General features: G+C 47.0%; 1 protein-coding gene across 4 annotated transcripts in view; it reads left to right on the top strand.

The window, feature by feature from the left end:
* RBBP6 (RB binding protein 6, ubiquitin ligase) overlaps positions 1-25,594 on the top strand; it is a 334,867-nt gene that overhangs the window by 267,979 nt on the left and 41,294 nt on the right. For all 4 annotated transcript variants that reach the window (XM_086940457.1, XM_086940459.1, XM_086940458.1 and 1 more), the window contains exon 15: positions 24,486-24,587. In XM_086940457.1, the coding sequence (XP_086796583.1) occupies positions 24,486-24,587 (102 nt within the window). The remainder of the gene's footprint in view (positions 1-24,485; positions 24,588-25,594) is intronic.

Below are 25,594 nucleotides of genomic sequence, written 5' to 3'. Positions count from 1 at the left end.
ACTAGACCTGCAGGTATAGTAACTTCAATAATCTACTTGACCTACCAGTAAAGTACTTGACCCCTAAATTGGTCTCATTGCTTCGTCCTAGGCAAATAATTTATTTTGTAGAGCCACTTTTGTCTTCATTATCCATATGAGCACCTTACAATATGTGAGTTAAGCATTTTTTATGTAAAAAAAAAAACGATTTGGTTTGATTTAATTGACTAAGCATTTGCTCCATGCATATTAAGAATCTATTCCACATACTGTGTACACATGACCCCTGACATGCCTCTAAATTCACTAATCGCATTGCCATCAGGGCAGGGGCAAGAACATTTCTCAGTTTATCTTTAAAAACTAACTTTTAATAAATATATGTTCGAGGCATATGGGCTGCAGATGGTACATTTATGAATAGATCGCCATCTGGTGTTGGGCTCGGATGATTGCACTTGTTTTACTCTTGGAGAAGTCTTTTGTCGTCACGAGACTGATGACTCCTCCATCTCGACGTAGTCCAGCCCAGAGTACATGGAAAGGACTCCATTCAAAAGATGTCCAGCGTGTGGTGCTAAGTTCCCACACAAGGAGCTACACGAGGTGTGCAATATCTGCCTTTCACCTGAACACGAATCCAGGGACTGTGAAGCCTGCGCAGCATTCTCCTCCAAGTCGACGATTAGAAGCCGTTAAGCCCGAAGACACGAGGTGTCGAGAATGTAGTCAGAGGCAATCCCGGAGCTGTTCGAGGCCCAGCACCCCGAAGAAGATGACGAGTCGGGGTCAGAAGTGGACGAGTCTGATGAAGAAATCGACGCTCATCAAACCGTGAGTGACAACGTCCCCTTACCAAAAAACCGACCCCGTTTGGTGTCGACCCCGCCTTCGAGCCCGGTCAGACTACTGAAAAAAGTTTCCGACGCCCCGCCTTCGGGCCCGGCAATGAAACCGAAACACTCGGCCTCCCACCATGTCGGATCCGAGAAGGGGTCGACATCGACACTGACGCTCCATACAAAGGAAGGCTCGCAGTCGAAACATTCTATGTCGAAACCGAAACATGCTTAGACGTCGAAGACTTACTCTACACCGAAAAAATCGGACTCAAGCAAATTCTCGGTGCCGAAAACACAAAACACTGACGGTCAGAAGCAAAGGCACCTTTCGGAACCAAAAACTTCGGTACCGACACAGGAGCATCAGACAGATCCAAAACAAAAGACTTTGTTAATCGATCTGCAAAGTGGTGACAAAACTACCTAAAAAGAGGAAGAATGAACAGTTGGACGACAAAGCTCTTCCTCCTAAAAAGAGAACAATGGGGACAAATAAAACTCCTCCCCTTTCTCCTCAACCTAGAGACACACCCTCTTCTCCTCTTCCTCACACTCTGCCAGCTATTCCTCCCTTCTACACCAAGACCATCTACACCTCAAACGGATGTAGAAAGTGATACAGGGAGGGAGAACTTTATGGGGATGACGACACTGCCCCAGATGAAGCAGACCCATGGGAGGATTATAACGCAGGGTCAGATAATGGTAATGACCCCGAACTATATCCCTCAAAACCTTCACCACCTGATGATAATACAGATTTTGCACAGTTAATTAATTGGGAAGCAAAATACCACAAGGTAGACTTACACACGGAACCTCAAATAGAGGATTTCCTTTTAGAAACACTACCTGCTGCACAAAGAACATCAGGAACACTACCAATGCTTAAGGGTCTTCTCAATCACACATCAGACATATTCAAAGACCCTGTGAGAGGGCTAGGGTATTAAACCCAAGAATTAATATAAGGCAGCCCCAAAGGACCCAATATTTATCAAAGGACAGGTACCTCTGGACTCGCTAGTAGTCCCAAACGCTCGTAAGAGAGCAAACTCATTAACTAAAGGAGAAGCTCCTCCTCCTGACAAGGAGTCCAAGTTAATAGATGCCTCTGGTAAGAGAGTAGCATCCCAAGCGGCAAACAGCTGGAGCATAGCTAATACACAAGCGCTATTTGCACGCTATGATAGAGCTCATTATGATGAGTTAGAAAAACTCATTACACATCTCCCTAAGGAACATCAAAAAAGGGCAGACCAGCTCATACAAGAAGGGAAGATAATAACTCCATAACTTCCATTAAGTGCGCCTTAGACGCAGCAGACACTGCAGCAAGATCCATCAACACTAGTATCATGTTAAGAAGACATGCATGGCTCAGAGTCTCAGGGTTCAAACAAGAAGTACAAACATCCTAATTGAACCAGCCTTTTGATGAAAAAACACTTTTCGGCTCAGGTACAGATGAGACGTTAGAAAAGATGAAAAAAGACACAAACGGCTAAATCAATGGGAGCATTGCAACACCCAACTCAAAGGGGTTTCTTTCGTAGGTCCACCTATAGAGGCGGGTCAAAGAATATAGGCACAAGCCAGCAATCTACCTCTTTTACACCAACATCACCCAGAGGTAATTCAAGAGGCAGTTACAGAGGTAACAACAACAAGGGTAGAGGTCGCGGAAATAACAACCGCAACTCCCCAACCCCAAAACAGTGACTTCATACAGCTCCCTCCAGACCATATAACACCGGTCGGGGGATGTCTATCCCAGTTCCTACCTGTCTGGGAAAACATCACATCAGACAGGTGGGTGAGACAAATTATCCAACATGGTTATTGCCTAGAACTCACAGCTACCCCACCAAACATCCCCCCCAAACAACGTCCAATGAGTCAAGATCTAACATTGTTAAAACAGGAAGTACTATCACTGCTACAAAAGCATGCCATAGAGAAAGTTCCACAACATCAACAAGGAACAGGGGTATACTCTCTATACTTCCTAATTCCCAAAAAAGACGGGTCTCTAAGACCAATACTAGACCTCAGACCTCTCAATGCATACATAAATTCTGAACATTTCCACATGGTCACGCTCCAACAAGTACTTCCTTTACTGAAGCAAGGGGACTTTCTTTCTACACTGGATCTAAAAGACGCTTACTTTCACATCCCAATTCACAAAGCCCACAGGAAATACCTCAGGTTTGTTGTAGAAGGACAACATTATCAGTTCAAAGTCCTTCCGTTTGGGGTCACAACAGCACCAAGGGTGTTCACAAAATCCCTAGCAGTAGTTGCAGCGCACCTAAGAAGATAACAAATACATGTCTTCCCTTACTTGGACGATTGGCTAATAAAGGCCAAATCACAAGAAGAATGTCTTCAAAACACACAAAAGACCGTTCAGTTGCTGCACCAGCTAGGGTTTACGGTGAACTACACAAAATCCCACCTACAACCAAACAGAGTTCAACAATATCTAGGGGCTACTATAGACACAGAAAAAGCCAAAGTATACCCCAATTCAATCAGGATCCAAACAATGCTCACGTTGATCCAAAGATTTCACAACACTCACTAACCGCTCGAGTGTTCATGCAGCTATTAGGGATGATGTCCTCTTGCATACTGCTAATACCAAATGCCAGATTACAAATGCGTTTGCTGCAAGATTGTCTAGTAACACAGTGGAATCCGGCTCAAGGTCAGATTACAGATCTGGTGTTGGTAGACGACCGCACACATTGCTCTCTGAAGTGGTGGAACACAACAAACATTTCCAAGGGGCGGTCGTTCCTAGAACCGATTCCACAAGTGATACTAACAGCGGATGCATCGCTCACCGGATGGGGAGCGCATATGGAGAAATATACAGTGCAGGGAAGATGGAGTATACAGCAAAAAAGACTGCACATCAATCATCTAGAACTACTAGCAGTGTTTCTAGCATTAAAAGCTTTTCAAATGCAGATTCTCAACAAAGCAGTCCTGATCAGAACAGACAACATGACAGCAATGTATTATATTCAAAAACAGGGGGGGGGGGGGGGGGGGGGACACTCTCTCCAACTATCCAGACTAGCGCAGGACATTTGGAGATAGGCCATTCCTCAAAAGTACTATCTGTTAGCCGAACACCTACCAGGAGTTCAAAATCAGATAGCAGACATCTTAAGCAGAGAGTCAGAACAAATACACGAATGGGAACTGCACGACCAAATACTGCAGACATTCTTCCAAAGATGGGGACAACCAGAGATAGATCTCTTTGCCACTCATCAGAACGCAAAATGCCAAACCTTCGCATCCAGGTACCCACACCACCTGCCCCAGGGCAATGCGTTATGGATAAATTGGTCCAACAAATTTGCATACCCTCTCCCACTAATTCCATTAGTGGTTCGAAAACTGCAACAACATTCAATGACAATGATACTAGTAGCACCCACGTGGGCACGACAGCCGTGGTTCACCACGCTACTGCAACTCTCACAGGTGCCACATCAAAAGTTAAGATTCTGTAGTAGGGGATCTCTGTGTATAGTCATAATCTAGTGAATAGTCCCGCCCATGTGCGTGGACCCCGGAGCAATCAAAAATAATCTCCTAAAGTGTCGAAAAAATGCAGAACTGCACAGACACTTAAGAGAGAATTTAAAGACATATAATGCAGCCTACAACAGGCTACACTGTCCAGTACTTCAGCTAGAAATTCCACCATAAAATCCACAAAACAGCAAAGCCTGTCCAAATTTCCCTTGAGCACAAACCCCTCTGGAAGATAGAGAGGAAGACATGGACAGACAAGCCCCATAGGCTGCCATTATGTGGCTCAGAATAGGATACTGTGCCTTTAAGAGAACTTTCCAGAACTTCACAGTATCCCAGAATGCCCTGCAGGTCTCTCTTACATTCTGTTCTTTTTTCCGGCTCCTGCAAGCAGGACCCTGGAGCATTGAGCTCTCCCTTTTCAAGGGGTTTGTTGGTGTTTTTTCACTAAATTCGATTTTGTGTACTTTTAAAGTACTTTGGTGACTTTCTTCTTGGTTTTTTGCACCCTTTTGTTGTCCATAATGCCTGCATTATTTGACAGATGCCCGGAGTGCTCCAGGAAGAAGGCCAAGTCAGACCCCCATGAGGTCTGTATCCTCTGCCTTCCCTCTTCCCACATCCCTGAGGAGTGTGAGATCTGCCAAGGCTTCTCTGGCAGGACCCTGAAGGACAGACTAAAGATCAGGCTTCAGGGACTCGAAGAAAGAAGATTGAAGGCGCAAGGTGGGTCTGGAGGGGCTTCATCTGCCCATGCTGAGGCCTCTGGGGGGCTCACCAGGGGCAGGAAGTCCAGCACAGGTCCCCATTCTCCGTCTGGGTCGGTGGCACCCACCACGACGTCGAGCGGGAAGTCCAAGGCCGTCTCCCCGGTCGCCCGTCGACGTCGAGGGACTTGCATAGGCCGCCCTCGACCCCAGGGACGTTGTCTTCATCGCTGTCTTCGACGTCGAGCTGTCGGCGGGCCCGGCGTCGGCGCTCGCAGTTGAGGCGATACTGTCGATCGCCGTCTAGAGGCAAGACATCTTCGTCGTAGAGGGGATCCTCGTCGTCGAGACCGCCGTCGAAGCGGAAGCGGTCGCCGGCGAGACAGAAGCGTTCGTCGTCGAGGCGGAAGAGGTCACCGTCAAGGCAGAAGAGATCTCCCTGTCGGGGCGGTCGACGTCGAGGCAGACAAAGTAGACGTCGAGACATTCGAAGACGACGTCGAGGCGGTCGCGGTCGCCGTCGAGGCGCAAGAGATTGCCGTCGAGACACAGAGGATCGTCGTCAAGATGGTCCGGGTCAATGTCGAGACATGACAGGCGTTCGACGCCGAAGCAGAGGAGACGGTCGACGCCGAAGGGACGCTCGACGTCGAGGGACCGACATTCGACGTCTGATCACCGTTCGTCGGCGTCGAGGGATTGTACTGCGCGGCCTAGGGCTGTGGGGGGCTCCCCTCAGTCAGGGAAGGATGGTGGGTCACCGAGATCGGTGCACTCGGAGGTGTATACTCCGAAGAAGTCTGTTTCACCTCCTCCTCCGTTACCCAGAGGTCCGCGTCCGAGGGCTCCTACCCCTCCTCCGTTGCCTCCGCTGCCTGAAAAGCCTCCACCGGTTCCACCGAGGTCGGTCTCGTTGCCCAGGCTCCCGACCCCTCCCAAGAAGACTCCTAAGTCTAAGGAACCTCATAAGCCCAAGTCGACCGTCCCGGAGACTCCGGCTGACCGTCCGAGGCCCAGGAGATCGAGATCGCGCTCCAGACGGAGAGAACGATCGAGGAGCAGGCACAGGTCCTCCACCCGTTCCAGACGGCGTCATAGGAGGCATAGATCCAGGTCCAATACGACTTCTAGGACCCGCTCCTATTCACCTACTTTGTCCGATTCCCCGGAGACTAGGGTGTCTCCGATCCACGACATCGGTACGTTCCAGGAGGTTCTCCTGAGGGGGGCTGCGAAGTTGGGTATCACGGTGACGGCTCCTACACCTACGACGTCCGTGATATTCGAGACTTTGCACAAGAAGCACCTGTCTCGCCCTCTGTTACCTTTGGTGCCAGGACTGGTTGAACCGGCACAAGAGCTGTTTCTTACACCTGCGGTGGTGAAGGCTGCCCTGTCCAGACGTTTGAAAAAATACAGGGCACCGGACTCGGACCCTGCCTTCTTGAGGATGGACCCATGCCCGACTCGGTGATAGTGACGGCGGCCAGGAAGCAGCATTCTACCTCCCCGTCCTCCACCGTGCCTCCGGACAAGGAGAGCCGCTGGATTGATTCGGCGGGAAGGAAGGCATGTGGGACTTCTTCCACCACGATGAAGGCCTCCAGCGACTCGGCATTACTGGGACGATATGACCGTGCGCTTTGGGATTCCATGGAGCAGTTTGCGGACCTTTTGCCGCGTGACAGGAAGGAGGACTTCATGGAAATCGTCAAGGAGGGGATGCTGGTCTCGAACCAGGCCATCAGTGCCGCGGCGGATATCTCCTTGTTGGCTGCACATGGCTACTGCCACGGCATCAACCAACGCCGCCATGCGTGGCTCAGGCTTACGTCGCTCAAGCCTGAGGCGCAACAGCGAGTGGCCAATCTGCCGTTTTCCGGGGACACGCTATTCGGTAAGCACGCAGATTACGAAATGGCCCGGATGAAGGCCGAGGCAGAAACCCTGACGGCGGTGGGTTTGGAGAAGCCCAAAGACAAGAAACCCTACTGGCCGTTCCAACGGCGGTTCGGCTCGCAAGGGAAAGGAAGAGGACAGTCTTCGGGACAACAGCAGCAGCAACAACAGCAGCAGTTCCGAAGACCTTTCCAATAACGCCAGAGGGGTAGAGGTGGACAGCAGTCCTCTACCGCGAACAAGGGCCCGGCCGGGTCTCGACCCTGAGCGGTTACTTCCCCGTCATCCGTTACCCGCTACGGTGGGGGGAAGCGTTCAATTGTTTCTGGCAGAGTGGAGAAAAATTACGCAGGACAAGTGGGTGCTGAATATTGTTTGCAATGGATACAGTCTTCGATTCATCAGCCCTCCTCCAGCGATCCCTCCGGTCAGCTCGCAGTATCAACTGCGCGAGCTCCAGGCGGAGGCCGATATCCTGTTAAGGAAAAGGGCGATAGAAGACGTACCTCTGTCTCAAAGAGGAAGAGGTCTGTACTCCCGGTTCTTTCTGGTTCGCAAGAAGGACAAGAACGAGTTCAGGCCCATTCTGGACTTGCGGCAGGCAAACAAGTGGATTCGCAGAGAAAAGTTTTGCATGCTGTCGTTGCATCAGATTTATCCTCAGTTGCAACAGGGGGACTGGCTTTGTGCCATAGATCTACAGGATGCGTACTTCCACGTGCCCATCGCGTACAAGCACAGGAAGTTTCTGCGATTTCAAGTCGGCACCAACCATTACCAATACACAGTGCTGCCTTTCGGGCTGAAATTTGCGCCCAGGACATTCTCGAAGTGCATGACAGTGGTAGCAGCACACCTGATCTTGGGACGACAGGATACGACTATCTCTGCATGCTCTTCAATCTCTGAAGTGGTGGTGTTCAGCGAATCTCCTCAAAGGGGTTCCCTTCCACAAGGACATTCCTTCCCAGACTATCGTGACGTATGCTTCTCTCCAGGGCTGGGGAGCTCATTCGGGAGACTTACAGATCCAAGGCACGTGGTCTCAGACGGGGTCCACGTATCACATCAATTTCCTGGAACTCAGAGCTGTTCACTTGGCGCTGAAGGCTTTTCAGCCATCCTTCCAGACCAACTCTCTGCTTGTACAGACGGACAATACGACCACGGTGTATTACCTCAACAAGCAGGGGGGGTCGAGATCGCGCACCCTGTCTCGGGAGGCGCAGACAATCTGGCACTGGCTTCTGGCCAGAGGATTGACGATAACGGCTACCCATCTGCCAGGTGTGCAGAATGTTCAGGCGGATGCTCTGAGCAGACTGATTCAGGAAAACCACGAGTGGGTCTTAAACGACGACGTACTAGGAGAAGTCTTCGCAAGGTGGGGGACTCCAGACGTGGATCTGTTCGCCACCGCCGAAAACAGCAAATGCCGAGACTTCGCCTCCAGGTACTACCAGCAAGGGATGCTGGGGAATGCACTCTGGATCAACTGGTCGAACAGCTTTGTTTACGCTTTTCCGCCTATTCCCCTGATTCCAGCGGTACTCATCAAGCTGTCCCGGTCCAGGGCACGGATGATCCTGATTGCCCCAATGGCCCAGACAGTGGTTGTTTACGGACCTTCTACACCGGTCCCTCCTTCCACACATACGGTTGCCGTGCAGGCCGGACCTTCTCACGAAGTTCGGGGGGCAGATGTTGCATCCCAACCTCTCGTCCTTGAGTTTGGCGGCATGGCTCCTAAGATAGTGCAATATGGCCATTTGAATCTTCCCGAAGGTTGCATAGACATACTGAAGGAGTCCAAGAGACCTTCCACTCGGACGTCCTACGCTTACAAGTGGAAGAGGTTTTGTATCTGGTGTGTGTCCAGGAACTTTGACCCTACGACGTGCAAGGAAGATGTCATCCTTCCCTACCTTCTACATTTGGCGCGGTCTGGCCTTAATGTTCATTCCATTAAGGTTCATCTCGCTGCATTGACTGCCTACAGGAAAAGCCCTTCACAGACTTCCTTCTGCCAGATCCCTGTGATCAAAGACTTTTTGGAAGGCTTGAAGAAAGTGTTCCCTCCTGTCAGGCTTCCTTCGCCTTCATGGGAATTGAATGTGGTGCTGTCCAGTTTGATGAAGGAGCCTTTTGAACCCATTCATACGGCTTCGTTGCAGCACCTGTCCTGGAAGGCTGCGTTCCTCGTGGCCATTACATCGGCCTGCAGGGTGAGTGAAATTCAGGCGTTGTGTTGTGATGAACCGTATACTGTATTTGACGCTGCTAAGGTTGTTATGCGTACTCACCCTAAATTTCTTCCCAAGGTTATTTCTGACTTTCATGTCAACCAAAACTATAACTTTGCCTACGTTTTTTCAGAATCCTTCATCTCCAGCGGAAAGGTCTTTACATTCCCTGGATGTTAGGAGGGTGTTGAAATTTTATCTGGATAAGACCAAAGGTATTCGTAGGTCAGACCAGTTGTTTATCAATTATGGATCGGTCAGGACGGGTCTTGCGACCTCTAAGCAGTCCATCTCTAGGTGGATTGTGTCCTGCATACAACTATGCTACCAGAAAGCTAATAAGACCTTAGGAGGTAAGCCTAAGGCTCATTCCACCAGGGGTAAAGCTGCCACGACAGCCTTGCTCCGTAATGTGCTGATTGCGGAAATTTGCAAGGCCGCCACTTGGAAGTCGGTTCAAACCTTTGCTAAGCATTACTGTCTGGACGCTGATGCCAGGGCGGATGCTCAGGTTGGACAGGCTTCGCTGCGGAATTTGTTCGCACAATAGTGGTGTTGGTTTCTTTTCTCCACCGTCGCTTGGTGAGGGGATGGGCTTGCCATTCTATTCACTAGATTATGACTATACACAGAGATCCCCTACTACAGAAGGAGTAGATTCTTTTCTGTAACTCCAGTTCTGTAGTAGGGGTATTTCTATTATAGTCATAAGCGCCCGCCCTCCTCCCCGGTGGAGAGATATTCATGTAAGGAATGCTACAGGTCTGGCGTGTTACGCCTTCAAAAAGAACTGAAAGTAAGAGAGAACTGCAGGGCATTCTGGGATACTGTGAAGTTCTGGAAAGTTCTCTTAAAGGCACAGTATCCTATTCTGAGCCACATAATGGCAGCCTATGGGGCTTGTCTGTCCATGTCTTCCTCTCTATCTTCCAGAGGGGTTTGTGCTGAAGGCAAGGGAAATCTGGACAGGCTTTGCTGTTTTGTGGATTTTATGGTGGAATTTTTAGCTGAAGTACTGGACAGTGTAGCCTGTTGTAGGCTGCATTATATGTCTTTAAATTCTCTCTTAAGTGTTGTAGGAAGGTACATCCTGACTATGGTTGCACCCAACTTTTTGCCCTGTGTTTTAGCTGGTTTTTGACATAGTCGACCTGGGATCTTGCCAATCAGGACCCCAGGCCTACTGCTCTCTCTGTAAAATGGATTCCATGTACCCTAGGTGCATTTCCAATTGGTACTGGGCCACCCTATCAGACCCTGTAACTCAGGGCATGGGTGTACCCAGGGCTGCCAGGGGCTGCAGCATGTATTATGCCACCCCTGGCTGGCCTCCTAAATTTGACACAACTGGCTGCATGACAGCTGGGGCAAAGTCGTGTAATCACCCTTTGCTGTAGATATAGTATACCTATATCTAACCCTAAAATGGACACACAGATTCCTATCAGTCACTCCTATGGCAGGCCTTAACAATCCTGAAGGCAGAGTGCTTGGAATCGTGTGAGATGGTGCTCTGGCATGAGCTGAGCCTGTCTGCAGCTTGCGGAACCAAGTCCTAATAGCTGTTCCATGATATCGCATACCATATACTCTTAAGTGCATTATAATCCTCGCGGTTAAATGCTATCTTTGGTATTGCTTTATCAAAACATGTCGAGTAAGGTGTCATACGAATTGGAATACTAACCCCTCGCCAATTCTGGCGACGGGGTTAGCATTCCACCCTTCTAGAGGGACACGACATGTATGTAACTGTGAACCCCGGTTAAAGTTAACTGAAGCCTCAGCTCCACAAAATGGATGCTGCCACCACAGACACGAGTCTGACCTCATGCTGCTGGGAGTCCTTCCAGCGAGGGAGGCCTGGACAAAGGGTTTCCTGTCCGGGGCGGTGCTAGCACCATCCCAGACATGGTTTTGTGTATCCTGGGTAGGCAGGGCTTTGCAGGAAGGTGTCTGCTGAGTGGCACCCCGGTGCTCACTACGCATAGGCCAGTCTGAACCAGTTCCAGGGGCACACCAGCCCCTGGCCTGGGGAAGTCCGGCATGGGAAAGGGGTGTAACCACCTCCTCCTAGTCCCACCCATAGGCAGGACCTAGTCACCGCGTCAGCCCCCTTTTTTAGTATAAAGATAGGAGCTGGCCCCCTGTTAAAATTAGATCATCTTTGGAATCAAGACACGACTTTCTGCGAAAGACATCAAGATTTCCTTCTTCAAGATTCTCCCTTGTGGCTAAGGAGTAGTCACCCTGCATCAAGCGGGCACCATCCTAAGAACACTGCGGTCTGCTGCAAGTCCTTCTTCACGAATCCGACGACCCAGCTCGACGAGACCCGGCTTCCCTGGCACCTCTGACCTCTACTCACCTCTACAGCAAAGCTGAGAACTGTGAGTGCGACGAGACCTCGAGGGACCGACTATCGCCAAGACTGCACGACTTCTTTGCAACAAGCCCACCGTGTGCTCCACTGGTGAGTGCTTTGGGGTCCGAGAAGCCCCAACCCTGAGCAGCTCCAGCACCGAAGATCAGCCCTCCAGCATCTCCACGATCTGCGTGGGGCCCTTCTGCTTTTGCGTGCTCACCGCGCTGTGTGGCTACTAGCCGGCTGGCTTGTGGCCTTCTACACGACGCCCGACGACATCACTGCGGCTGGTCTGGTTGCTCCAGACTGGCCCTTGCTTCCTTCTTCGAGAGGCACCCCGGACCCTCCTGGTCCACTCCAGACGCCATTTTGAGTCCACCGCGTGGGCTTGAATTTGCCAAGGCTTTGTTGCCCAATCCTGGGTCCAGCGACGCCGACAGCTTCAATCTTCGTGGGACAGCTCGCTACTCCATCCTGGTCGCCGACAACGCCTCCTGGTCCGTGAGATCTGCGAGCACAGCGTCACCCACTCACCTAGTCGAGGTGACTACCATCCGGTGCCCTCCTGGTGCCACCTGACTACTGGCTAGTAGTCTTGAACTTGGTCCCCTCTGCTTTCAGGTGTCATCTTCCATCGATCCAGGCTTGGATCCACCGAACTTTCTTCACTGGTCGCCTGCCAGCAACTTCTTTCTTCCAGGCTCCTGGTCCGTCTACGAGGATTCCCGACGTCTTTTGAGACCTATGCAGCTGCAGCCCCTGGGCTAGGTAACTTCGGCATTTCGGTGCCCCAGCATAGCCTCACTATCCAAGGGTCAGAATCCACTTTCGTTTTCCTCCTACCAGGTCAGGTTCGCCCGAGAACACTAACTTTGCAATTACTAGCTACCATAGACTTTGTCCCGCATCACGCGTGAGAGTGCACACTCTGCACCCGAGTCCCCTAGGCCTCCTAGAAGTAATCTGAAGATTCTATAGTCAAGACCTAGCGATTCCAAAGCCTATTAGTACTGTACTTACCTGCTAGTAATTTCGCATTCCACTTTCAGAGTATATGGTTTTCCGTGCCCCTCGGGCATTTGTATATACTGTGCTAACTTAAGTATTTTCGTAAGAGTTTTGTTTTGTGCTTAGTACCCTGTCCTCATAAAGAGTACAGGGCTGTTGTGATTCTTAATAAATATCTTGTTTATTTTCATAACACTTGTGTGGTGTCCTTTCACTTGGTATTCAAGGGGTATATGTGTGGTAAACAGCTGGCTTAACACGCCCTCTCGAGTCTTTAGCCTTAGACTGCTCGTATCCACGCTACTAGGATAGCTGGTCTATAAGGTTGACTTACAACCAATCATCAATAAGGGTTGCTGGACTGATACATAGTGTTCACTAGAATAGTGAGCACTGCATATCAGGCCACCTTCTCACAAGTGTCTGTGCAGTTCTGCATTTTTTCGACACTTTAAGAGATTATTTTTGATTGCTCCGGGGTCCACGCACATGGGCGGGACTATTCACTAGATTATGACTATAACAGACATACCCCTACTACAGAACTGGAGTTACAGAAAAGAAACTACTCCATATTACCCATGCACCTTACACAGAACCATGGAGAAATAATTCACCCAGATCCCAAACAATTGAACCTAGCGATCTGGCTCCTGAGGTCATAGAATTTGGATACTTAAATTTACCTCCAAACTGTATGGAAATCATTAAGCAAGCAAGACGTCCTACCACCAGAGCATGCTAGCAGTAAAGTGGAAAACGGTTTGCTGTATACTGTAACAGTAACAACATCAACCCTCTGGACGCATCCACTAAAGATATTATTTGCTATTTACTACACTTACTGCAATGTAACTTTGCTTACACCTCTATTAGAGTACATCTTCAGCTATAGCAGCGTACCTGCAAAACAGACAACATCTATCCCTGTTTAAAGTGCCAGCAATAAAAGCCTTCATGGAAGGCCTCAAGAGAGTCATTCCACCAAGACTACCGCCTTCCCCGGTCTGGAATCTCAACATAGTACTTACCAGACTAATGGGACCATCTTTCGAACCTATGCATAGGTGTGAAATACAATTCCTTACATGGAAGGTGGCCTTTCTTATAGCCATTACTTCCCTCAGAAGAGTAAGTGTATTACAGGCATTCACAATACAAGAACCATTCCTACAGTTACACCAAAATAAAGTGGTTCTTAGAACAAACCCCAAATTCTTGCCTAAAGTAATTTCAGCATTCCACATCAATCAACCAGTGTAACTACCAGTCTTCTTTCCAAAACCACAGACGGTAGCAGAAAGGGCCCTACATACATTAGATGTCAAAAGGGCAATATTGTACTACATAGAAAGAACACAAACTTTCAGAAAAACCAAACAACTATTTGTAGCGTTTTCTCCAACACATAAGGGCAACCCTATCTCTAAAGCAGGCATTGCCAGGTGGATTGTAAAATGTATACAAATATGTTACATAAAAGCAAAAAGGACATTAACTGTTCCTCCTAGAGCTCACTCTACACGTAAACTAGGGGCATCTATGGCATTCTTAGGAAACATTCCCCTAGATGACATATGCAAAGCAGCAACCTGGGTTACACCGCATACCTTCACAAAACACTACTGTCGGTGTGCAGGCAACACAACAGGCTAGAGTGGGCCAGGCTTTACTAAAACCGTTATTTCAAACTGTTGCAACAGACACTGGTGACCACCGCTAGGGAGGTAACTGCTGTATAGTCTATTCATAAATGTACCATCTGCAGCCCATATGCCTCAAACTGAATATGCTACTTACCAGTATGCATCTGTTCTTGGCATAAAGGGCTGCAGAGTGGTACATGCCCTCCCAGCCTCCCCGGAAACCTGTGTCTGTTCCAACGCTATCTTATTTAGATACATTTACATGGGCATTTCTCTCTGTATTTTATCATACTACTCCATCTAACCCTACTATGGCAAAACAATCTAAGGATGGAGCCGATGCCCGTGTGCACTAGCACCCAAGGGAGGAGTCATCAGTCTTGTGACGACAAAAGATTTCTCCAAGAGAAAAACAAGTGCAATCATCCGAGCCCAACACCAGATGGTGATCTATTCATAAATGTACCACTCTGCAGCCCTCTATGCCAAGAACAGATGCATACTGGTAAGTAGCATATTCCTACTAAAGCATGAGTTGGTAGTGCACTGTCTTTTACAGACAGCACATTTCCCATTGAAAAGTCCAAAAACGTTGTCATTAACATGAAGGTTTACTTATAAACTATATTGTGTATAAAGAATCTGGAGCAATTGAGTTTCAGCTCACATATTAATCATTTGCACATTAATACGTAAAGTGTTCCGATTTGTTTTCATCCTATTAAAATATATTTTTCATTGCAGCAAATTACAAAACAAGGGCATTCATAACTACTGAATATTTTGGGAAATGTTTGTACTGTTCACTTTTTAGCTATTTAAATGTGTTAGAATAAAATATAGCATCCTTCTCCTTATCTTTTCACACTTTTTGTTCAGTAGGTTGGTCAGATAGTTCACTTTACAAAAATACTCGGAACTTTTCAGTCAGAACAATAATTGTAAATGTACACTGACTTTTGTCCTCTGTCCCTGAACACAGAATACATGTGACAAGTTAAAAACAAGATTTAAAGGTATGTTTAATGCTCCTTTCCTTTGTGAGTGAACTGAACACCTTTGTGTCTGCTCTCCAGAAGGGGTGAGTGGACCTTAAATATAGCTCGCCCTGATAAAAATCTGACTCACCATTGCAAGTAGGTGAGTAGATTTGTCGAGGCCTTAATTTAGTCCAAATATATATGTTGCATTATCTTTTTTCATACAGCGCAGTGCTACCTGAATGGTCTTGTGGCTGTAAAAGGCTAGTGACACAAATAAAGACAAGCAAAAATAGCCAGCAACAAGATAGAATCTTTCAATCAAAACATAGATTTTGATTGATTCTGAAAAACATGATCTGTAGTGGAAGAGTGATCCATATGTTGGTGGCTAGGAATCAAGAATTAATGCACTCCAGCAAGTGCTCATACGATGTTGGTTTTTGATGGATAATGCTAACTGCAGATTCCTTTCCTTGTGAATATTCTTCAAGCGTCGGACCGGATTCAGTAACTTTAAAAGCAGTACTCTTCTGTGCCAGCAGGTGGTGTCATTTGTGTAGTTTTCATTCAGGAATTGACCAGCAGAATAACATTTAAGCTCCACCTATGTGCAGTGTCTGTTCCTATCTCCAATCCTTCAGACGCGGATTTGGAGGTTCTCCTTGGTCTTTTGACAGTTCTTTTTCGAAATTAGACTTGTGTTCAAGGCAGTTGTCACCCCTTATGACAACCGGGTTTAAACTATGTAGGGACTGTTGCAAATTGACAACTGTACCCAGATGAACCTGAAGGCTGTACGAGACTGAGAGGACAGACTTTACATCCCCAAACATGAGAATATTCCATGTCGTGACTAGGTAAAAGGAAGATCCCGTTACCACAAAAGATTATCGTCATGGTTGAAGTGTTCAGCTAAGTCCAAGAAAAAGCAAAAGACTTTGAAGTAGAAATCTGCCCTTCCCTACCGACCTTTGGCTCCAAAGAGGATGCGAAGATGTCAAAGGTACCTCTCTCTTGCTCCCAAACTATATTGGAACAGTGTCTGACTTTGGTCCCGGTGCACCCTGGATTTCCTGCCCCATCGCAGCAAGTAAGGTCTTCCGAAATGGCATGCTGCAGAAATTCACCCCTTTAATTGCTGCTTCTTACAAACATTTAGGCCCCAAGGAAAAGCGGGGCCTCCAGTTGGACTTCCCCCTGTGGGTCCACCCTCGGCACCATCTGTGCATCTCACACCTGTATCAAACTCAGCACTGGCTCCTGCGCGGGCTTTAGTTCTGACTCCATCCCTTGCACTGGTTCTTTTCGTAATCCAATGGCAGTGGAGGGTGTACAGCCCATCTTGCTTTCCAACTCAGAATCAAATCCACCTTCACAGAGATCGCACCCAATACCAGCCGGCACACAAACCTCTTGGAAATCCTTCATTCACCCCCATTTCTTTATCATCAGGGAGGACCCACGTCATCTTTTCGCCCCTGGTGTGGAAGGGACAACATTTGTGGTACCAATAAGACAATAAAAACTGGTGGGAGGAACTTAAAAATGCCATTTGACTGAATATTTCTTCAGATTTTGACCTTGTCTCCTCAATCCCACAGCCTGGTCATGTAGGAAAGCACCTCTTTCGCTGTGGTGATGCGAAGAGCAGTAGAAGTTTTAAATATGCAACTGTACTACGAAGTGAAAACCAATGTGTTGACTGAAGTACTTCAATCTGGTCAGGCTCCCCTAGAGCCACTGTTAATCATTTTATTAGGACCGTACAGATACTCTTTTGGGCACTTGGTCTAAGCCACGTTCAGGACCTCATGTTGCTAGTTAGGTCACTCGTCACCTGCACCAAATAATCCTACTTTTCAAACATATTCATGGAAATCCAGAGACTAAAGTTTTCCATAGTCTAAGTCAGAAAATTGATGAACTTTATGATGAGAAATCAGTTTCATATTCAGTGTCTGATCTTCAACACCTGACAGAGAGGTAAACTCCTCTAAAACACAAGACTTTAAGCTGTTCAACTGCGTGGTAAATAAATGGCGTACAGTTTCCTCACCTACTGTGTGGTAGTGTATGGAAACGAGAATGAAGTCACTACCTGGTAGCTGAGATACCCAACTTGTGGGTCTAACTATCAAGGTGAGATATTGCCACAAAAATTGCCCCTTGTATATTGCACTGGCTGCTTGTACTTCTGTTATTCCTCATATTGATTAGTTTGGAGTTTCAAAGAGTTGTCCTTGTGTTGAAGGTGACCTGTGTGTGTTGACTCTGCAAAAAGGGCTGTTTAGAGTAATCCAAAACTTTATACTGGGACTGCTACTTATCTCTTGCATACCCTCATTGAAATATTAAAAGCAGAGATGGTGTAAGGGAAATCTCATACTGTTTAATCAACAATTAAAATATATTCTGCACACTCTATAGATACTGATTGTAGGCTAGTAGTTCTCAAACCCTTAGGTGTAAACCTGGAAATAGCACAAAGAATTAAGCAAATACATGGAATTCATAGTAAAGGCTCTATTGGGAGAAGGTGTGAAACAATTAACTGACACTTTTCTTCTTCAGAGTGAAAAGCAGTAATCACTTTAGATCTTATCAAGAAATTCCAATATCAGTAGCTAAAGTGTGCCTAAAATGTGGACAGGAGGCGGGCTAATTGTGCAACGGGTGATATTTTCACAGCGTTGCTGCCACAGTTTACTTGATTATATTGGTGGTCGTCTTTTCAGGGATGTGCTAATCAGCTGTGGAAATAAAGATGGAGATTAAGATGGGCTACTGATCAGCCGCAGGCCAGAGGTGTGCCAAAGACAAGCCCCTGCATCTGTCCATGCAGCCACCCAGGGACTGTGTCTTCTCTCTGTCACCAGTGGGGTCCAGGGACTTTAATACTCAATTCAGCAGGTTTGTATCTTAAATCTACTTCTTCTACCTATATGCTGAGCCTATCACTGAGCCACTGGGATGAACCAGGTATGAGATGCCCTCACTTTACATTCATTTCCTGCCATCCTCCTAGGGAGGCAAATCAATGGAGTACTATGCTCTAGGCTGTGTCCCTGAGGCAATGAAAGTTGTATCTCTACCCTGAGCCCTAATGAACTACTGCTCTTTAGTGAAAAACTAATGGGAGGTCTTTGATCTGGTCATCTTCAAGCAGTGGACCTCACTAAGACAGGGATGCAGGATACCCCTTATACTGACTTCGTGAACACTTTAGTGGGATGATTTATCAACTATCTTCCAGAAAATAGTAAGATAGGGAGCACAGCTGTCATTTTTAACGAACATCTCCTGTGTTGTATTACCTGACCGGGATGACACCTGGCATCTTTTACGTTGCCTCAGTCAAAGAATCCCCAGACAAGACCCATACTTATCCGCCAGATGCTCGAGCTGATGAACAAGTTGCTTACTTTTGGTAACGCTTTTTCTGGTGGATACAGTATCTGCCTGTGGATTCCTCACCTTTTCAATATCCCAAGCGCCAGCATTCCACTGAAACTTTTTCCTAGCTCTCCATGCCGATGAGGTTGTCACAATACTATGGCTCCACTCACGACTCTGTATGACCCAGTAGTGTTGTCTGTCAGGACCTGAACCGACTGACCGCAAAGGGAAGGAAAGAAAGCCTTTAGTGCCAAACGTATCGCCCGCAATTCCAGAAATTTGATGTGAAGGAACCTTTCCCTAGAGACCAAAAACCCTTGACCTCTAGATCCCCCAGATGAGCACCCCACCCTAAAGTGGAGGCACCCGTGATCACTGTGGCCAACGATGGAGGAGGCTGAAAGGGCTTACCTTGAGACAGGTTGCCCTGCACACTTCACCAAGTCGGCTCCGCCGCAGCGTCTCTGGAGATTTTGACACCCAGAGATCTTTGCTGTGCTGAATATACTGCCTGTCGAGGCACCACTGGAGTGCCGTCATTTGCCAGCGTGCATGGTTAGCCAACAGAATGCAGGAAGCGAACAGACCGAGCATGCGAAGGACCTTCAGGACCGGAACAACTGCTCCATCATGAAACATAGGAATCATCTCCTAAATCTCAAGAATCCTTTGCGGGGGTGGAAAAGCTCGACACAGTAGTATCCAGTTCCGCCCCTACGAGCAGGTTGCGCTGAGAAGGCACCAGGTGAGATTTGGGTACATTGATTGAAAAACCAAGTCATACAACAGTTGAGCTGTTACTTGTAGATGATGAAGCACCATCTCCAGCGACTGCCTTGAGCAGTCAGTCGTCCAGGTAAGGGAAGACCGGGATCCCTGACCTCCTGAAATGAACTGCCATCACCTTTGTGAAGACTCGAGGTGCAGTAGTAAGACCAAACGGTAGGACCGCTAACTGGTAGTGCTGCGACCCAGCCGTAAGACAGAGATACTTCCTGTGCGACTTCAAGATGGGCATGTGAAATACGCATCCTGTAAATCGATCGAAACCATCCAGTCCCGAGCAAGGGTCAGCATCTTGAATTTCTCCTGTTTGAGGTAAGAATTCAAGACACCGAGGTCCATCAGACGTAACCTGCCATCCTTTTTTGGGGATCAGGAAATACCGGGAGTAGCATATCTGACCCCTTTCCTGCTCCAGAACGACCTCTATTGCACCTTTTTGTAATAAAGCAAGGACCTCCTTCTGAAGAAGTAAATGGTCCTCCGAACAGAAACCTTGCCAAGGAAGAGGAGATTCCAGAAAGGGAAGGGCGTACCCATTCTCTATAAAGTTTAAAACCCAAATGTCTGACATGACCGATTTCCAAAGTGAGGCAGCAGACCCCTCTACAGGACCCACATGTTCCAGGATGGGGGAATCTAGGGCTGCTTTCCTGCGTTACAGGGGGAGCAGGGGAGGTAGAAGAAGAGGAGGAGAAATTTCGGGCTGACCCACGTTGGCGACCCCTGCTTCTTCCTCTATAGGACTTATAAAGAGGATTTTGCTGCGGTTGTTTCTGAGGCTGTCACAAGCTACGAAAGGAAGAACTTCAAAACCCTTGATACTTCTTATATCCAAACACCCTTGACTGTTTGTGACCCCAAGGAGTTTGCTGTGGCTGTGCTATCTTTGAACCTCTGAAGAGCAGAATCAGCCTTCTCCTCAAAGTTTCGAACCATCAAAGGGCAAATCAAGAAGGGTAGTCTGTACGTCTGGGGAAAAACAGAGGATCTACGCCAAGCCTGACTCCTGGTAAGTATGGAGGAGCTCATAAGCCTGGCCACCGATGTGATGAGTTCCGGGGTGGTGAAGAAGCGCTCTTTGCCAATAGGACTACATTTTGGGTTATGCTCTTTTTATTTGTAGCGTGTTAAATAGGGCAGGTGTCTAATAGTATTAAGATTATCAAAGTAGATTGTTTTTGTTAAAGTGTTTCAATTCTTTGCATATACATAGCAGTATAGAAAATTAATCTATATTTTTTGATTTTATGTTTTGGTATAACAGCCCTGATGAGGTCCATGTTTGGACGAAACGCGCCGGCTGTTTGTCATGTGTATTGATTAATTAACAACGAAGATGTACTACTGATCGCCACCATCTCTGTTGAAATAATATCAATAAAGAATATTTTGGGGAATCCACATCTGTGAACCTTTTGATATTTCTTGTTGAATTTGAGTCGCTCCCTCAACTCATTGGAATTTGATTATGGACATTATTGGATTTTTTCGGTGGATCCAAATGAGGTCTTGAGCGTACATTGGATTGCAAATTATCTGAACTACTGAATGCATGAATTTAGTTATTGTTTGTGCTGACTTAGTCACCCTCACCGTTCTCTATATATGAGTACTTTTTCTACTCTGTGTGATATGCCTAGATATCACATTGGGACATTTCCTAGAGAAAAGGTAAGTAAAATCTGTTTTACACAGTTGTAGTTTTCAGATTTCCAAACAAATCAACTCCACACTTGAAAACATTTTTCAGGGAAAAACATTCTATGTATTCCTATGGCGAGAACTGAAGTTATTGGTTACCAGGTAAGTACTCGGTCTGTGGGGTGGAGTTTCTGGGGTTAGAACAAGGGTTCCCCCAGGGTCTAGGATGCACTCTCAAAACACCCTCAGCAGCACGAGGGCGGCCATGTGCAGAGTGCTGAGGCCCAATGTTATCCAATGGAGGAAGGGGCCTCCAGTTGGTGGCTGTTCACGAGCAGGTCCCAAGGTTGTTGGATCAAAGCTCCTGGTGTTAGGCTCAGGGCAAAGGGGGATCTGGTTTAGCAAACAAAGTGCACCCGCAGGGGCGGCTGGGTGAAGGGTGCTGTTTTACATCGGGTGCCCTGTTTTCAATGGGGATTTTCGGTTTTGGTTTTTACCTGCAGGCTCAGTCCAGAAAGACTTCTAGGAGAACCAACAGCTAGGCAGATAAGCTGGAGGTCTTGAAGACTTAAGTGCACCTCTGGTTCCTTTCTCCAGGGCGGCTGGATGCAGGGGTGTCTTGAGGTTGGATTTCACCATACCGGGCCACTCACGGTGGGGGGGGGGCTCCATGCAGAGGCTGCAGGCGATGTCTGGGAGTCCTGGAGGACCTGCCTGGTACTGGTGAGCCGTTAGAACTCTGACTGTAGGCGACGGGTGCAGTGGTGGTTCCAGGCATCTGGTTTCTTTGTCCTCAGCAGGCTCAGAGTCTGTCTTGGGATTTTATTTTGAGCAGAGCTGCTGTTTACCGGCGATCTGGTCTTTGTTGAAGGCAGTCAGTCCTCCCAGGGTTCTGGGGGTCGCTCGCTGCAGGACAAGGTGACTTTTGGCGCAGGATCTCTGGAAACTGCAGATAGACCGGTAGGGTTGGGGCCAAGTCAGTTCTTCTCTGCAGTCTCCTCTGCTGGGCATCTTCTTTTATCCTTCTTTGTGGGTTGCGGGAATCTGTCTTCTTGGTTCAGAACTGCCCTCTAAATACTGTATTGAGGGGCCGTTTTAGGGATCTCGTGGTCAGTAGCCAATGGGGTACTGACCTTAGGGTGACTACACACTTGGTGTGCTCACCCCACGTCGGGGAGTGAGCACATCCCTAATCCTGATTGGGGAGTGCCTGCCATCTGCAAGATGGCGGGCACTGAAAAGTGGGCTTCACCTCGCCTTCTCCATCGGAGGGATGGGGTTTGCTAATTTCTCTGGCCTGTTTTCCTGCCGAAAGGGAGGGGAGACAGAAGGGGGCCTGCTCCTGATAGCAGGAGAGGCTGGGGGTTGCATTACAAAGGCTGCAAAGCCTTTAAAGCTCCCCTGCCACAGATGGCTCTTCCTGACCTGGGGGAGGTGTGAACACCTCCGCCCAGGAAAGGCTTTGTTTCTGGGGTCGGAGAGCCAAGACTTCCACCGGGGTCTAGAAACATGTCTTGTGTTGGCAGGCTAGTGTCTACCAGTCAGGGAACCCACCAGAGGCTGGTCGTTTTTCAGGGGGCATCTCTAAGATGCCCTCTGAGTGCATTTTTCATTAAATCCCATACTGGCATTATTGTGGGTTTAATGTGCTGAGAAGTTTGATACCAAACTTCCCAGTTTTCAGTAAAGCCATTATGGTGCTGTGGAGTTCATAATGGCAAACTACCAGCACCATATACGCTTAATGGCATTACTGCGCTTACAATGACTAAGAATTGCTCTACACACTGTAGGGGTACAGGGCACATGCACCTTTACCCTCACCACTGGTATAGTGCACCCAGCTAGAGGTGTGGCTGACCTATGTCAGGGTAGTGGGTTGTAGGTATGACACAGGGATGTGTGCCATGTCGACTTCACTTTGTTCTGTACCAAAACACGGAGCCTGCAATCGGTGTGTGTGTGTGTGTCACGTACGTGTGTACGTACGTGTGTGTGTGTGTACGTGTAGGGCCTCTTAAGGGTGGCACAATAAGTGTTGCTGCCCTTAGAGGCCTTCCCTGGCCACAGTGCCCTTGGTAATTTTTGCAAGAGAGGTGCCAATTGGGGGAACATGGTACAGTTTTTGGGTAACACATGTCCCGGGAACCTGAATGGCAGGGACCCAGGGCACATCAAGTCAAAGTGCATCAGTAGTCTGGCAAAAAGTGGGGGGTTACTGCAACAGAAACCCAGCTACCTACAAATAGCAATCTTGCTTGCCCCTAGACTTCATTAAAATTTTGAAGGAGTTAAGGACTTTGCTGACAAGAACTTCCTAGGCCTTCAAAAGGAAAAATATTCTCTGTTTGCTGACTTAGAAAGGGAGAACGTATCCTTAGGAGGTTGGTTGTACTTTTTTGTATAACCTAATTCTGCCTTACATCTTCCCTCTGATTGCCTTTCTATTTATTTCCAACGAACTTCCCATGTTTGGTTTTCTCTCCTTCATGAGCATCTTATTTCATATACCACTCTTCTGCTTCCCGATAGATGCAGGAGAGTAAATCAGGCAATTTTGATATACAACCCTTCTATCTTGCCATCATAATAATCTGACTCTGATGCGGACTGCTACTGTGGAGCAGCCAGTTTCCTTAAATTAAAAGGGCAAATGATTGTATGTGTTTTATGTCTGCTCTTGCTTAGGTTCAGCTCCGGTTATGTAATCTCTTTCCCCATCGTTCATTTTGCACTTATCCATACTAATACATTTCTCCAGCCTGTTTGTACTTTACTGTGGTAGTATTGTGAAATGTTTGACAGAAGAGTTTGTTTTACAGATTTTCTCACAGGCAATTTGGCCTGCTCCCATTCAGCGATCTGATGGTTAAACCGTTTGATTTGAAAACTCTACACTTCTTCCCTTGCTTGCCAGTATTTATTCTACATGGCATATGTATTAAGACCTTTGATCAAAATACTTAATATATCACTGAAATAGGAATGGAGCATATTGTAATGCTGAGAACATAATGAGCAAAGAATTAAACATAAAGAAATCTGTACTCAAATAGAATTGAGCATCAAAGATTAGATATTGGTGGTAGAATAGAAGAATACACTTTTGAATGCTTTGGCAGTGGGAACTGAATTATAATTTTACAGTACAGGGTCTGGTATGGTGCTAGCAGGATTACTGCTTTTGCGCAAATGTACATTATGTCCCGCAGGTGTATAATTCATGATTTAGTTGTAACCTGTGATAGTGAGACTGCAAGCATGTATACTGCGTAAGCATTTGTTGAAGTAGGGTCCTTTCCCTATTTGTTCTTTATAAGAGTTGGCAATTATGAGCTTCCATAAGAGGGATTTTCCAGAAAGTACTGTGAGAACCAAGAGAAGCAGGAAATTTCATGAACTGAAGTAGTGTACCCGTGTTTATTACAGAGTGAAGAAAAAATCCAAGCTTGATGAATTCACAAATGACTTTGCCAAGGAGCTTATGGAGTACCAGAAAATTCAGAAAGAACGCAGACGGACCTACTCCAGGTAAACTTGTTTTTTTCTGTTTTAATTGTCTGTCAGGTAGTAAGTGCTGGGCAGGTCAGAATGTTGTATCTGAATATATCCCCCGTTCCATTTGTGTGAAGTGGGTGATGAGGTTTAAGAAGTGGTATTGAGAATTGAACTTGTTGCCATTAAGGTGTGTAGATATTGCAGCACAGCATACATAGCAACACCTTCCAGTTTTTTTGTATTTTTTTTGCATACCCAGCCTTGTGAAAATCCTCAGCCTATTTTTGTATTCATGTCGAAGTAAATAGTACTCAAAGTAACAAATTAGCTTGCTTGGTATCGGTATTAACGTGCTTGAGCAGATCAGTATGCTCAAGTAAAGCTATGCTGTGTGTAAGAGTTAAGGTGCCTTGCTGCACGATACTGGAGTTGCAAAAATGCAGTATTCGTTTTTGTCTCCGGTTACACTTTTGTAACAGGGTTTAAAATTAAGCCTTTATAAGCCTACTGTAAATTGATATGCCCAGATGTTCCTAATTTTCAGAGTTGAGATCACGATACACTTTTACAAAGCAGTTTTATTATTTCAAAATTAGCGATATGCCGTTTGGTTGGGTCTAATACTAAAAAAAATGATTTAAAAGCCACCAGGCTCCACTGACATGTTTATAGTCTTTTGGTGTCACAGGTCTTAACTCTTCACTTTGACTCAGCAAAGTTTGATACTTCCAAATCAGCTGGCCTGGAACAAAATTAGAGGAGGTTTGTGAAACCTATATTCATGGGACATTTTTGCCCATTTTTCCATTAACAATTCAAAAACATGAAAAACCACTTTATATACAGAAACATGTCTTCAATAATCGGAGAAATCTGAAGCAATAAAGTGTGCAGGTTCATCATCCGCAATGTCTAGAAACCTTTCAAATTTAAAGTCTTCGATTATCAGAGTGTGAGGCGTGGAATATTGACCATCATCTTCCTCATGAAACAAACTAGAAAGACAGTTTGGTGCTCAGTAGAGTACGGAGTGGATACAT

Source organism: Lissotriton vulgaris, chromosome 10 (assembly GCF_964263255.1).
Source record: "Lissotriton vulgaris chromosome 10, aLisVul1.2, whole genome shotgun sequence".
NCBI classification, from domain to species: domain Eukaryota; kingdom Metazoa; phylum Chordata; class Amphibia; order Caudata; family Salamandridae; genus Lissotriton; species Lissotriton vulgaris.
The sequence above is the reverse complement of the archived record's forward strand: the minus strand, read 5'-3'. Positions and strand labels throughout refer to the sequence as shown.